The sequence below is a fragment of the Megascapheus bottae genome, chromosome 32 (genome assembly GCF_031878675.1).
Source record: "Megascapheus bottae isolate mThoBot1 chromosome 32, mThoBot2.hap1, whole genome shotgun sequence".
NCBI classification, from domain to species: domain Eukaryota; kingdom Metazoa; phylum Chordata; class Mammalia; order Rodentia; family Geomyidae; genus Megascapheus; species Megascapheus bottae.
This window is the reverse complement of record NC_143540.1, coordinates 6783500-6799399: the sequence shown is the minus strand read 5'-3', so window position 1 is coordinate 6799399 and position 15900 is coordinate 6783500. Positions and strand designations below refer to the sequence as shown.

Here is a 15900-nt window from a genome sequence, read left to right as displayed (position 1 = left end):
ACCTGTTGTTCAAGGCTCTCTCAGTCATCATCACAGTCATGGCTGTGATTTAGCTACAGGAGGATTACCTGATGAAAAAATCTGAAATAGGATTATAACACTCCAAGTATAATACATTAAAACATAAGCAAATATGTTTTAAAATGTGTTCCAAACTTAAATACTTAATATGTAAGCAATGAATTATGTAGATCTTTAGTTTGAAAATGCCTCTGAATCGGGATCAGATTTTATTTAAAAGAAGTCCTTAATTGGATGCAGTGGCTCACACCTGTAATCTTACTCTGTAGACTGAGATTTAGATTTAGAGGATCACAGGTCAAAGTTAGCCCTGCAGAAAAGTCTATGGGACTCCATTTTCAAAATAAACCAGGCTGGAGTTGTGACTCAAATGGTAGAGTACCAGATGGACAGGCTTGAGTGAGGACCTGAGTTCGGACCTAGGACTGTTTTAAAAAAGAAAGAAAGAAAGCTGAGTGTGGTGGCTCACACCTGTAATCCTAGCTACTCAGGAGGCTGAGATCTGAGGATCAAGTTCAAAGCCAGCCTGGGCACAAAAGGGAGGTGAAGAGCTCAAGGACAGTGCCCAGGCCCAGAGTTCAAACCCCATGACCCACTAAAAGAAAAAGAGAGAGAGAGAGAGAAAAAAAAGAAAACTCTTAAAATTTTTCCCAATAAAATTATTTTCAACTTTATAATTTAATTCAAGTAATAAATACCTTAATTTAGAACTGTACATCAAATTGTTGTGAGTCCACAAAGACCAGCCCAATCTCCCTTAAAGGGAACATAGCCAGTATACAGTCATCATTTGTGGATGGTGGGATAAATGTAAAATTACATACAAACACACAGTGGAATAAATGTTAGCATGTTAGTCATTAATTAGCTTGTGATATTTTCTAATTTTCTAAACTTGACATTGATTCCTTTTGTTAAAAAATGTTTTTGTATGATAGTAGAATAAGTTAGTGGGCTAATGAGAAAGATTTTGTAAGTACTTGATTTATTAGGTGATATAAATTAGGACTAGAGAAAAACTGCCAATAAAATGTACTTCCATCTTGACACCTAGGCAGAAAAGCCTCCAAGACTCCATTTCTAGTTAACCAGAAAAATGCTGGACTGGAGATGTGGTGAGATGTAGAGTACCATCCATGCAAGCAAGCCTGCGCAAGAGGGAGAGGCCATGAATACCCACATCCACACACAAAACAAGAATAAAAAAGTAAAAAAAAAATAGTGGAGACAGGGCATATAATAACTACTTAGCAAGCTTGAGGCTTTTGAATTTGAATGCCAGTGTCACAAAATACACACACATGCACACACACACACACACAAAGAATATAAAGTATCTGAACTCTTACTTCATAAATCTTGGATACACTAAATTGTTCTATATTGCAATCTCAATTCTCCTATATATAAAATATACTAAAAGCAAACTACTTTGCAATTCAAAATGAAAATTTGTGTTCTATATATTCATTGCCTCAATTTTTTTCTTATCTTAGGATCTGAGCAGCAAAGACATGAAGAGAGACTTATATATTGTTGCCCATGTGATCCGAATAGGTACTGTTCACCTAATCTATTCACATGTTTAAGATTAGGCCAATTTTGGGAGGATAAGTATGTCCTATGCATGAGTTTTGTTTTCTCCCCCACCTCTTTTAAGACTCAAACTTAGAATCCAGCCCTTTTCTTTCTTTTTTTAACTCTCCCTTAAGGTCAGCTGCCGCAATCGTTGGGTTTGGTATAAATGAACAACGTTTTCTCACGTTTATTTTAAATGGTTTGATTTTTTTTTTTTGCTTCTTTAAGTCATAATGCCTTCCCCCTCAGAGATCTTATAGAAAGTTTCCAGATTGGTGATATAACAGATGGTAATGCCCCTTGGTGTAGCTTGTGTCTAAAATTATGTATCTGTGCCATTTTCTACAAAATTGGAGCTATTGTCATCCCTCCAAAAGATAGGTACACAAATGGATATGGAAAAAGTAACTTTCTCTATTTATTGTTGAGTAGTTCATCTTGATTTCATATTTCAGACATAACTTTTGGGTATATGACTAACCACCTTTTCCTTTAGAGTTTGGGTTCGTGCCTATTTTGTACATTTTTGTCAAAAATACTTTTAATCCTTTGCCAATAAAACAGCTATTTTGCTGTATCTGATAAAACATTTATTTGGGTTCTAACATTTGCAAGAACTCTTGCCACTGTTGGCACAGGCTTGGTAAACAAGGAAAGCAAGAAACATCTTCTCAGTGTACCCTCACTCCCACAGTGGTTCTGGAGGGAATATCACAGTATCCTTCTTATCTTTGCATAGTTAATACCTGGAAACTAATGTTGAGTCTATTCTTAATATTCCTGTCAGGTTTAAATCTGTTAATGATTTTTCTAAGAAATCTAGAGAGCCACTCTTTTATTCTCATTTGACTAATAAATGGACTATTCATATTGAGTTAGAGATAGGTGGTAAGACTGATTGGCTGAATGTGGTGTAGGAGAAGAGGCTTGGCTAGCAGCCTTTTTGATGTTCCTCCACATAAATATCACTGGATGACTCCCTTTATCTCTATATTCCAACTTAAAGGATCTCTAAGATACCTGTCACTCTGGCATTTTTGCACGACACTCAGGAGGAACTAGAAAGGAATATGGAGTTCTCTGTCTTCTGACTAGTGTTTTCTATTTTGCTCAAGGCCGGATGCTCCTGAATGACTCCAAGAAGGGCCCTGCTCACCTGCACTACAGGCGACCATATGGCTGTGCAGTGCTTAGCATCCTGGATGTCTTACAGTCACTCACAGAATTAAAAGAAGAAAAGGATTTTGTTCTCAAGGTTTACACGTGAGTAATGAGCAGCAATAATCTTATGATTTGCAGTGTAAGACATTCCAACACTGCCCTGACAGCAACAGTTCTGAAGTCTTGTGATTACTGAGTCACCAAGATGTGGAATAGAGAATTTTTTTTTAAATGAATAAAATTTGACCTGAGATTTGGGGGTGAGGCTTAGTTCTTTTGTTCTCCCTCCCTCCCTCCCTACTCTTTCCTCTTTCCATCCGTTCGCTCCCTCTCTCCCTCCCTCCCTTCCTTCTTGAGACTCTTTTTTTTTTTTTTTTTGCCAGTCCTGGGCTTAAGCTCAGGGCCTGAGCACTGTCCTTGGACTTTTCTCAAGGCTAGAGTTCTACCACTTGAGCCTCAGCACCACTTCTGGCTTTTTCTAAGTATGTGGTACCAAGGAATCGAACCCGGGTCTTCGTGCATGCTAGGCAAGCACTTTAACCACTAGGCCAAACTCCCGGCCCTCCTTTCCTTCTTTCCTTCTTTCCTTCCTTCCTTCCTTTTTATGTCATGGGGCTTGAACTCTGGGCCAGGGCACTGTACCCAAGCTCTTCAGCTCAAGGCTGTTGACCTACCCCTTGAGCCACAGTGCACTTCTGGTTTTCTGGTGGTTAATTGGAGATAAGAGTCTCATGGAAAGCCAGGCATGATGGCTCATGCCTGTAATCCTAGCTACTCAAGAGGCTGAGATCTTAGGATTGTGGTTCTAGCCAGCCTGGGCACTAAAGACCATGAGACTCTTTATCTCCAGTTAACCACTAGAAAACCAGAAGTGGCACTGAGGCTCAAGGGGTGGGGCAATAGCTTTGAGCTGAAGGCCTCCAGAACAATGCCCAGGCCCAGGGGTAGGGCTGTCGCCTTGAGCTGAAAAGCTCCACGACTGTGCCCAGGTCCAGAGTTCAGTCTCCACAACCAAAAAAAAAAGTCTCATGGACTTTTGTGCTTAGACTAGCTTTGAACCGTGATACTCAGATTTCAGCCTCCTGAGTAGCTAGGATTACAGGTGTGAGCCACCACACCCAGCCCATCTTTATTTTTAATAAACTTCACAGATGATTTCTGAAACGTCTGAATTTAGAACCTTCTCTGCTAAAGTGAAAGTGTAGTAATTGTTTGCTCCAAAATACTAATTTCTTCTCCAAAATAAGCCAAACTTATTTGCTAGTTTCAGAAAAGGTAACAATATAATTATTCACATGTCTTACATATAAAAGTCTTCTGTGCCTAATACTTACCCAATAGTTATTATAACGAATATAGCTAATAATACAGATTGCTTTAAAAAATGACTAGTGGTAATATCTTCCTGTCTTTGAATAAAACCAGTTTTTCTAAGAAGATGAATCATCTTACTCTTTACTTCTGCTGTCATGAATCCATAAGTCATATCTGGACAGGCATGACCTTATTTTTAGTGTTATTTAGTCAAGAGATTTGACATGTAGAAGCAATCCCAACTCATCATGACTCTTATTAAGCCATAGAGAAACATAATAAAGGAAATAAAGAGGGGCTGGGATGTGGCCTAGTGGAGTGCTTGCCTAGCATGCATGAAGACCCAGGTTCGATTCCTTGGTACAACATACATCTGTCTTAGTTTATAGATATTTAGAAACAAATAGCAATATTAAAATGATCAGTGGTGAGATAGGTATTTTTTATTAGCATACATTAGTTGGACAAGGGGGAAGTGTGACAATTCCATACATGTACATGTACAGTATACCCCAATCAAACTCATCTATTACTCTTATCAACCTTCTAAAATAATTTCAGTAGGATGATTTATTATTGTTTTCCTATTCATCTTTATTTACCCTCTTTATATGCCCTCTCCTGTCTGGCTGATACCACTTCTCCACAGGTTTAAAAAGTATACTTCAGAGCTTTAAAAAAATGAAAGCTGTTGGATAAAAGAGGTGGAACAACAGCAAAGAAAGCTTGGTATATGACTTTTAAAACAAGAGACAATATATTTTTCAGAATTGTATATAATGCATATGCACACCTGACAAAAAAGTGTGGCATCTATTTGCATAATTTTAGTTACAATAAATATTCTCCAAAAGTCTTCAGAGAGAAAAAAGGTAGAAGGAGTAGGGAAAATGAGTAAAGAGGTTAGTCTAATTGTATATGTATAAACAAAATGCCAGGGTGAACAATTAGCATACATTAAAAAATGAATGACAGAACCAGGCACCAGTGGCTCACACCTATAATCCTAGCTACGCAGACTGAGATCTAAGGATCACAGTTCAAAGCCAGCTTGAGCACGAAAATCCATGAGACTCTCATCTCCAGTTAACCACCAGAAAACCAGAAGTAGCACCATGGCTTAGGTAGTAGAGCAAATTAAATTCTCTTTGTATGTATCAGCTCCTGTGCTTCATTGCAAATTATCTTTGCAGTTAGGGACTTGCACAGTATCACTTCTAAAACCATGCTGTCAGGCTTAATTTGCCTAATTGCTTCTAAAACAACAGCTTTCAGTACCAGTAAGCCACTTTGCATGAAGTGGAATTCATATATGGCATTTTCTTAGCTCCTTCCTACAGGCTTTGCCAATTCTAAAAAGCCAAAGATATGTTTATATAGAAGATAGCTTTTGATTTTTTTCTTTTGAAAGGTTAATGGAGTTAAAATGTAGGACAATTTTTCTACTTAAAATTTTAGCAGACCTTCAAAACATATGTCCAAATACATAAGGCCCTGATTTTGACACCAGTACCACACTCACAAAAAAAAGATAAGAAAGTAGTAGGAAAGCAACTGATAAAATGGACTGTCCTACATGAAAATAGTACTTTAACTGTGTTGAACAGACTGAATGTAGGATTCAGACTTCAGAAAGCTGAAGCAGGAGGATCTCTAATTTCAATGGCTCTGATGCATCTGAATACTTAGTTTTAAAACTAAAGCCCTGTGTCTCTCTCTTGTATTCTTTGAGTAAATAATTCCCTGGGCATATAATGATTGAAGTGCTGCTTCACTGCCTATGCTTTTATCTCCTCCATGAAGGAAGTACTTCGGCTGCCACAGAGGTACACAGATCTCATTTAAATCCCTCATGCATCTTATGATTAATGACAAACTATCAACATCGGTAATCACTCTCTACATATTAATTTGATTGGTGATAACATAATCAGGTTTCATTATAATCATGACTCATTTGATTATTTAATAAATGTTCACATAATTTTCCTTACAAAATATACAAGTGATTGGATAAAATATGCTGATGAAGCCACATCTACCTAATTTTAGATTGAGTAGCTTGTCTTTAGACTTGGTCTAAGCTCAATGAGCTTAAGTATGACCCTCCTGATCATACTTAACATTGAGAGTATTTATTAGCACTCTCTTTCTCTTCAATCTTGCCTCATCCAGCTGGCCTCTGATCTTTGAGTCATGGCAATCATAAATATCTCCAGACATTACAGATGTCTGGGAAAGATTTCCCCACTGAAGAAACACTTCTATCCGTATGTTCAGATGGAAGGAATTTTTTTTTCCAGTCCTGGGCCTTGAACTCAGGGCCTGGGCAGTGTTCTTGAGCTTTCTCAAGACTAGTGCTCTATCACTTGAGCCACGACACCATTTCCAGTTTTTTCTGTGTATGTGGTACCAAGGAATCAGACCCAGGACTTTGTGCATACTAGACAAGCACTGAACCACTAGGCCACACTCCCAACCCCTGGAAGTAAATTTTTAAATTCAACAATTTTTGGGGGGGTGGCAGTGTTAAAGCTTGATTCAGTACTTGGGTGCCTTCCCTGAGCTTTTGCTCAAGGCTGTCTGTCACTCTACCACTTGAGCCACAGCCATCATGTGTTTAGCATGCACAAAGTCCAAGGTTTAATCCTTAGTACTACTAAACAATGACATATATATATATGTATATATGTGTGCATATGTATATTATATATGTAAATATGTATATATTGTTGAGACTCAATTTGTTTCTAGCTCACATATTATCTGTATTTGTGTACATATAGTGTACTTACCTGTTTCATATGTGTATAGTGTATATATATTTATAAAGATTTGTCTTAGAATGCCTACCTTTTCTCCAAATGTGAATCTTCCACACCCAATCAAAAAAAAGATCCTGGGACCGGGAGTTTGGCCTAGTGGTAGAGTGCTTGCCTAGCATGCATGGAGGCCCGGGTTCGATTCCTCGGTACCACATACAAAGTAAAAAGAGGCCAATAGTGGTGCTGAAGCTCAAGTGGTAGAGCTCTAGCCTTGAGAAAGTCCAAGGACAGTGCTCAGGCCCTGAGCTCAAGCCCAGGACTGCCAAAAAAAAAAAAAAAGATCCTGTATTATTTAGCAAAATATATACTCATTTGTTTAGAAAAGTAAAAATCATTTTCCCTTTTTCAAACTTTTGTTGCCCATTAAGATATCAGATCAGATATTTTAGGGAGTCATAAAGCCTGTCCTTCTGTTGTAGGTGCAACAATGAGAGTGAGTGGGCCCAGATCCATGAGAACATCATCCGAAAGTCCAGTGCCAAGTACTCTGCTCCCAGCGCCAGCCATGGTGATGTATTTTTCAGCTAGATTGCATGTTGCATTTGTATTTGCTGATCATACAACACCTCGATTGGTGTTGATTGTCTACTGTACATAAAGCTTAGTTCCCTGCATATGTGTATTCTCTTCCTGGACATTCTTTCTCCCAGTGTCTGGGACTACAGGCATGAATACCATTCTAAGATATTTCTTAATCATGAGCATTTAATTGTAGTGGTGATTCTTATCTCTGAAATCCTAGTGCTTTCCTTCCAGTAAAGTTGTCCATTCCTGTTACAGTAATTTGACTTTTTTCAACCAAAATAGATTTTTCTTTCTTGACCAAAATACATTTTTTATTCTTTTTTTTTTTTTTTTTTTTTTTTTTTTTTTTTTTTTTGCCAGTCCTGGGCTTCTGCTCAGGGCCTGAGCACTGTCCTTGGACTTTCTCAAGGCTAGAGCTCTACCACTTGAGCCTCAGCACCACTTCTGGCTTTTTTTCTATGTATGTGGTACCAAGGAATCGAACCCGGGTCTTCATGCATGCTAGACAAGCACTTTAACCACTAGGCCAAACTCCCGGCCCCCATTTTTTTATTCTTTTTATGTCAGATTCCATGACTTTTTTTTTCTTTTTTGTCCTGCTACTATGCCTTGAACTCAGGGCCTGGGCACTGTCGCTAAGCTTCTTTTGCTCAAGACTAGCAATTTTACCACTGGAGCTATAGCTTCACTTTGGCTTTTTTGGTAGCTTAGTGAAGGTAAGAGTCTCACAGACTTTCCTGCTTGGGCTGGCTTTGAATTGTGATTCTTAGATCTCAGCCTTCTGAGTAACTAGGATTACAGAGATGAGCTACCAGCACCTGGCTGAGATTCCATAACTTTTATGATAGATTCCATAACTTCAATTCCAGTTTAAGTCCACCGTGAGCAAGTATTCAGGGTTTGTCACACTGTGAAGTCTGTGTTGTTTCAAACAAAAATCATATATCTAGACAAAACCAAAAATGCAAAAGATGAATATTAATATAAATTGTCTATTCCTGTTCAGTGTTAAAATCACGAGAGTCTCACATTATTGCTAATCAATTATTAGTCTGCCAATATGAGTCATTCTGGAGCCAGAATACAAACTATTTATTTCAGAGCAGCATTTCTTATTCCCTTTTTTAAATCTGTTTAGTTTCTATTTTAATCTCAATGTCACTATATGCATTTAATACATTTTCTAAGTTAAACATTGTTTGATTAAACTAGAAGCACCATTTGAAAGTCTAAACCTTTTTATTTATCCTTACAAATAGTGCTGTAATATACAGAGAACCTTGTTTGTCCTGATTTTTTTAAATCATTTCATAACCACTTTGATAGAACTTTTTTCAAACTTTCACAGGCCTTGTTGGGTATTAAAAATGAACCTTAAATGTCAATACGAAGCCACTGAAAGGTATGGCAGCACTTACTGATGAGAACTTTTATTTCTGTATCAGCGCCAATTATGCCTGATTCGTATTCTGCAATCAGTCTTGTTACTGTCAGATAGTAATGTGGGACACCCGGACCCACGTTCTTATTAGTCATACTTGTTTCTAGTCTGTAGATTTTTCTGAGTTTCTGAATGTCTAATTTAGATAGGCCAACCCTCTCATTCAGTATTCTCTAGGGGCATAGAGAGGAAGGCAACCTTTAAGATTCCATTCTGTGTTGGATACACTAATTCTGTGGGATATTGAAATCACCTGGATTTAAATTCCTTTTTCAAAATGATTCATACTTTGTGTATCAAAATTTTTGTTGGGGCTTAGAAGGTGGCCTAGTGGTAGAGTGCTTGCCTAGCATGCATGAAGCCCTGTGTTCATTCCTCAGTATCACATACACAGAAAAAGCAGGAAGTGGTGCTGCAGCTCAAGTAGTAGAGTGCTAGCCTTGAGCAAAAGAAGATCAGGGACAGTGTCCCAGTCCTGGGCTCAAGCCCCAGGATTGGCAAATAACAACAACAAATAATGAACAAAAATATAAAACAAGAAAAACCCTTTTTCTTGGTGTGTGCTAGTGGCTTTTACCTGTAAACCTAGCTACATAGGAGTCTGAACTCAGGGATCACAGTTTGAGACCAGCAACATACATACATACATACAAAACCCTTCCTGTGCACAGTGGCATAGATTTGTCATCTAGTGATGTGTAAGGAGGTTGAAGTCAAGAGGATCATGGTCGCAGGCCAGCTCAGACAGAACTTTTTATCTCTATCTCAGTGGAAGAAAGCTTTTTTTTTGGTCATGCATCTCAGCTATGATGAGAAACATATAATAGGCTGATTGTGGTCCCAGCACAGACCTGGACAAAAAATGAAATACTGTCTCAAAATAACTACTACATTAAAGGACTGGAAGTATATCTCTGTAGTAAATTGCTTGCCTAGGAAGTCCAGGGAGTTCAAACCTCAGGATCACCAAAAGATTTTTTTTTCCTTAAGAAAAAATAGTGGCAAAGAAGAAAGGAAGAAGGGGAGAATGCAGTCATAATACTCAATGTGTATTCTATGAAACAAGGAAAACTGAAGGAAAAAGTTGAGTTAGGAGGGATGGGAGAGAATAATGAAAGAGGTGACAGCATCCAAGGTGTATTGTACTTAGGAATGGATTTGCTGAATGGTAATTCCTTTGTATAACTATTTAATTAAGAGAATTAATTTAAAACCAAAGAAAAATAGTAGGTTATAGATCAATGGCACTGGAAAAAAAAGAAAAAATACAAAACATTTCTGTCTATTCTAGTATTATACAACAATGATTCTAAATAAGGAAATATTTTTGGTTTTTGTAGGTCTTATTATCTCTTTGCAGCTTCTTCGCGGAGACATGGAACAGATTCGGAGAGACAATCCCATGATATTTAATAGGGGATTGGCCTTTACAAGAAAATTGGGATTTCCTGATGTCATCATGCCAGGTATGTAGAACCTCTTGGGGATAAGAAGGAAATGGGTTAGAATCCAGTGCTCCATACCTGAGCAGGTGATGAGTTACAGTATAGAATAGCCCTGCAGCCATTGAATATCTCCACATCTGTGTGTCCAGTAGTCCATGAACTCATTTTTGTCAGCCTCATTAATGCAACTGGATACTCCAGTATCCAGTTTTGTACACGCTATATTTTAGGAACCAAAATACAGTCCTTCACAGAGCTACCTTTTTTTTTTTCCCCCCCAAATTCTTTGGAAAAGGTTTGCCTCACAAAAACTTCTTACCTACTACAAAAATGTACCCAAAAAGGGCTGCAATTTCAGTGAGTTCTATTTGTATACAAATCATCTATATATTTTAATGTATCAAAAATGAATTAGGCAAATGGTAAATAGGCACTGTAAATAGTACTACCTGATCAGTTTGATGGTAATTGCCTCACCCTGCTACCTAATTCCTATTCAAGATCAGGACTGAAAGTAGGAATGTATTGATTTCAATCATGGATTCAGTGGGCCAGTACCATATTTATACTTCCTAGGCAGGTAGACAAATACTTGTGGAGAAGTGAATAAAAATGGTCCATCAGAGCCTACCAGGCTGTTGGAAGTAAAGGAAAGATAGAGGCATGGTAAAAGGGATAACAGGTGGTCGGATAACCAAGAAGATGAGAACAAGGAAAGGGAGATCAGAATGAATGAATACCTGGTTGTCTAGATGAAGTCAACTTACTCTCTCATTGGAGTTTTACTACTCTGTTTCTTTTTCTTTTTTATTTATTTTTTTAAGCCTATTTGCTAGCCAAATGGCTTATGCCTGTAATCTAGTTATTCAGGAGGCTGAGATCTGAAGATGAAGGTTCAGAACCAGCCAGACAGGAAAGTCCATGAGACTCTTGGCTCCAAATAACCAGCAAAATGCTGAGAGTGCTCTGGGCACTGGTGTTTTACACCTGTAATCCTAGCTACTCAAAAGGCTGAGATCTGAGGATCGCAATTCAAAGCCAGCCTGGGCACTAAAGTCCTTGATATTCTTATCTCCAATTAACCACCAGAAAACCAGAAGTGGGGCTGGAGCTAAAGGGGTACGGTGGTAGCCTTGAGCTGAAGAGCTCAGGGACAGCATCCAGTCCTGGAGTTCAAGCCCCATGACCCCCCGCCCCCCCCCCCAAAAAAAAAGCTGGGAGTGGAGGTGTGGCTCAACTGGTAGAATGCTAGCTTCAGAATACCTCAGAATCAGCACGCAGTACCAGAATTTAAACCCCAAGACTGGTGCACAAGTACACACGCACACAATGAAGCTTATTTGCTTTTGTTTATAAAAGAGCCAGGCGAGGGTAGACTGGAGTGATTGTGATGATTTTAGGTATCACCTATTAGGTAGTACTTCATTAAATCCTCTTGTTGGAAACATTTCCAGTACATCCCCAAAGAGGAACATGGCTTGAGTATAGAGAACCCCATGCATTGTGTTCCAGATGCCTTCCAGCTACTCTGAGTGTGCCCAGATTTATTTTCCATCACTCTCATTTTCTCTCCATGGACACTGAATGCAGAGCAAGCTGCTACACACTGCTTTCATTTCCTACTTATAAACACGGGAGAGTCTTTTAAGTGGGAAATTTAGGCCACTAGATCAATTATGTTTATTTCTAAATGCTATGGAGACTTCATGCTTATGAAAGACCCCATCTGGCTGTTGTAGAGGTGAGTGCTTCATTTCTTTTATGCTTTCCTAAAACTACTCTTCAGCCCTCTTTGGACCTGGTAATCAGAAAGAGATGAGCCCAAGCAGTCTCTGCCTTCTTGTCGTCATGGCTTTGATAAAAAAAAAAGAATAGTTAACCCAGGTTCGATTCCTCGGTACCACATACATAGAAAAGGCCAAAAGTGGTGTGGTGGCTCAGGGTAGAACACTAGCCTTGAGGAAAGCCCAAGGACAGTGCTCAGGCCCTGAGCTCGAGCCCCGGACTGGCAAAAAAATAAAATAAAAGACACAGTCAGGTATCAGTGTTTTATGACTATAATCCTAGGTAGTCTACAATAGTTTATTCTAAGTAGCCAGCAAAATGCTGGACTGGAGACATGCTTCAAATGGTAGAGTACTAGCCATCAATAAGAAAAGCTGAGAGAAAGCACAAGTACTTTGCTATACTACACACACACGCACACACACACACACACATACACACATTTCTAAGACTTTAAGCCCCTCTTTCCTTTTAAGAATTTCTTTATCACTGCTTGGATATTTCTTTCTTTCTTTTTTCCAATCCTGGGCTTGGGCTCAGGGCCTGAGCACATGTGTATGTATGTATGTGTGTGTGTATATATATATATATGTATATATATGTACATATGTACATACGTATATGTGTGTGTGTGTATATATATTATATCATGTGATTTTTTTCCTGCGAGGAAGAGAAAGATGAGCAGTTCTGGGAAGTCCGAAGCAGGGAATGGGGGGATTAATTGGGCTACTTCCTGCATTTGCCTTTTAAATAGAGAATTTACTGTAGCTTGAAGTTAACAGTCATTTTTATATACTTTGTCCCCTCTCTAACCTTTTCCTCTGTTTAGATAGATGGCCACTTTTAGGCTGCTAACTCTCTTCATATGCCCCAGCATACTGTGAGAACAGGTTTGCCATCTTTGGGCAGGGTGATGGGGCATCACTTCCTGGTCCTGTTAGAACAACAGGAATGTGTATTTTACATTGTGATAAACTTGTCTTAGAAAGCAATGATCATAGCAAGTGAGTTCCAAACCTTGGCCACCCTCTGCTTCTGCAAAAGACTATACCCTGGCTCTAACAGCCCCTCAGGTTCACAGTGCTGGCTTGGCTATGTTACAAAAAGTGACAAGTTTATCTTCTTGAGATATGGGCACACGGAGAACAAGAAAAGAAACCATGTCAGTAACTGAGCATTTCAACATTTAAATCTAAGAAATTATAGTAAATGAAAAATTAGAATTACTTATAAATTGTGATCTTTATTTCAAAACTATCCTGTACTTGGCAGAAATTCCCAAAAACTTATATGGAGAGGTTTTTTTTTTTTTTGGGGGGGGGTCAGACTGGCTCAGATTTGTACCTATCAAAATCTGTATGGCCATACTCATATCTAGCATACTGTTTCTACAAAGATCTTTCTGCCATTCTATTACTGCTTTCCATTGGAGTTTACATATATGACAGGTAGATGCTGTGAGGAGGTGATATTTTTCCCCCTATCCCATAACTGAATTCTTGGCAACTCTGGTTATGTCTCATAGTAATAGGGAAGAGGCAACAGTGATCCTGGGAAACATCATCCTCATCAAAGAAAGGCAGGCTAACTCAGAGAATAACCCTCCTAAATGATAAAAGAAAAAAAGAAAATTAAAATGTAACCTTTTCTTGGCTGATCACTGTGTTTTCTAGGTACTTCCTCTTTCCATTCAGACTCATTTTAGTCCAGTACAAAGTACAAGATAGAACACTTTCAGTCCCTTTCTAGAGTTTTTTAAAGATTATGATGAGAAAAATTGGAATAGTAACATTGTTGCCTGTGACTCACATGTCAAGAGTTAGCCATACTAATACTTAAAAGATAGTCCTGGCTATCCTCACTTCTGCAGCTGAGCCCCCCCTCATCTGTGAAAATATTGTACCTGGACCGCAATACAGCTGAAAAACTTACAAATAATATAAAAATAATAATCTGAAACCTCTTGTTCAAGAAGGAACTGTACTGTTTTCCAGTTCATGTCTTGAGTCCATAGAGATGTGCCAACACTTTTCTGTATCCTTCTGCTATTTCATATCTTAGACATTCTGTGCCATGGCAGTGGAATTACAGGCCTTTATAATGGCTCTTAGGAAATAAACATTTAACTTGTTTTCTAAGTTTTAAATTTCCAAGGTTATTTTTGACTTGTGATTTGGTCAGGTTTCATGTTAAAATAGTCTTCTGTCTTGTCATAAGCAGTCCACATCTAATTTAGTATATTGGGTTAAAGACTAAATTTTCTCCTAAACCAGTGGTTCTTTTAACTTTAGTGTACATTGAAATTACCTACAAGGCTTGGAAAACCCCATACTTCTGAGTTCATCTCAAGAGTTTCTGATTGAGTATCATTGAATGGGCCTAATACAAGTTCTCAAGTAATGGTGCTGCTGCTGGTCTGGGAACCCATTTGAGAGCCACATCCTAGAAAGTACCCTGTTTTCGGAATGTTTTGCCCTTCCTGAGCCAGATCTGAGGCAAATACTGCTCCTTTCTAGGTTGCCCTAGACGTGCCCATTAGAAAACAATTGTGCAAGTATGGCATCCCGCAAGAGAACTCTTTGATTTAGCCCTGTGCTCAGAAACACTTTTTCTTTGATACCTGTTTTTAAAAGTGCATGTTTCATCACTGACCTGCAAGTGATGTTTCTTTCTTTTCCTGTTTGTCTTAAATTGTTCTTGTTTCTCTCTGTGCTGTCCGCTCATTCTCGCCTCTTTATTTCTGATGCAGAGATGAAGATAGTTGGGTGTAAGTTCCTGGTTTTTTGTGTCCTGTCTGCTTATGGCCTGCTTTGTTCCCATCTTCATTTGTTTCATGGAATGTGACAATACTGGGGGTGGATCATGGACATTATTAATCCTTCATCAGCCTCACCTTTCTGGGTAACTGACAAAACCTTAAAAAATAAAAAGCTACCATCCCATCTTCAAACACTGTGTATTTTGGAATATTTAGCAAGCCATAACAATCTGAGGTGTATAGATACAGGAAAGAACTTTTATGAGGTAGATGAGTTAACTCTAATTGAAAAGAAAATGATTAATACTCCAAGCTACAGAGTATCATAAAGGTGCAGAAAGTTTCTCCCTTTTCAGCTCTGTCAGGACATGCTTCATAAGAAGGACAAACACAGAAAGCGCTTCTTAAGAGGAGTGATGAAATTATTTACAATAGCTGGGTGGATGGGACTGTGATCAGTCTGAAACTTGGGCTGCTTGAGACTCTGGACTGCTTGACAGAAATGCCTCATGGCATTTCTCTTTTTAATGAAGATTTGGCATTTGGGAATGATTACTAATTGTCTCAACAAGAAGTTGGAATGTCCTCACATTCCTCACCCTCCCCCAAAGATTAACTATATATAGTCATCATTGAGGGTTAGAGCAGAGGCTATCACTAGCTTTACTGTGTTAGAATCCAACAACTGGAGACATGTGAGAAAAATAGAGTTCAACTTTTATGAGTACTTTAATGTTTGCCCAAGAACGCTTCTCTTCCTCCCCCCACAAAAATAAGAACTACTACAAAGCTGTTCCTCAAAAAGAAAAAAAAAAACTATACTATTTCACTTGAGTGCAGAACTTCCTAATATGTAGAATGAATAATTTATACAGAAGAGATATGTCATAAATCATACAAACCATACTGTACCCTTCTGTGGGACTTGTAGATCATTGGAAATTCACATTGGCTGGAACCTTGTAAAACATAAGGCCTCAAACTTCCAGACCAGACTGGATTATCAAGACACTGTTTTACTAGAAACTAGTCTTGTTTTACTAC

At 38.4% G+C, this 15900-nt stretch overlaps 1 protein-coding gene across 8 annotated transcripts in view; it reads left to right on the top strand.

Moving 5' to 3' along the window:
* The window catches only part of Dock3 (dedicator of cytokinesis 3), a 150544-nt gene that overhangs the window by 68145 nt on the left and 66499 nt on the right, over nt 1–15900 (top strand). For all 8 annotated transcript variants that reach the window (XR_016533464.1, XR_016533463.1, XM_090323337.1 and 5 more), the window contains exons 11-14: nt 1518–1578; nt 2715–2862; nt 7319–7407; nt 10206–10331. Coding sequence is in view for 6 of the 8 variants with exons in the window: in XM_090323337.1 (XP_090179463.1) it covers nt 1518–1578; nt 2715–2862; nt 7319–7407; nt 10206–10331 (424 nt within the window). In the remaining 2 variants the exon portion in view is untranslated. The remainder of the gene's footprint in view (nt 1–1517; nt 1579–2714; nt 2863–7318; nt 7408–10205; nt 10332–15900) is intronic.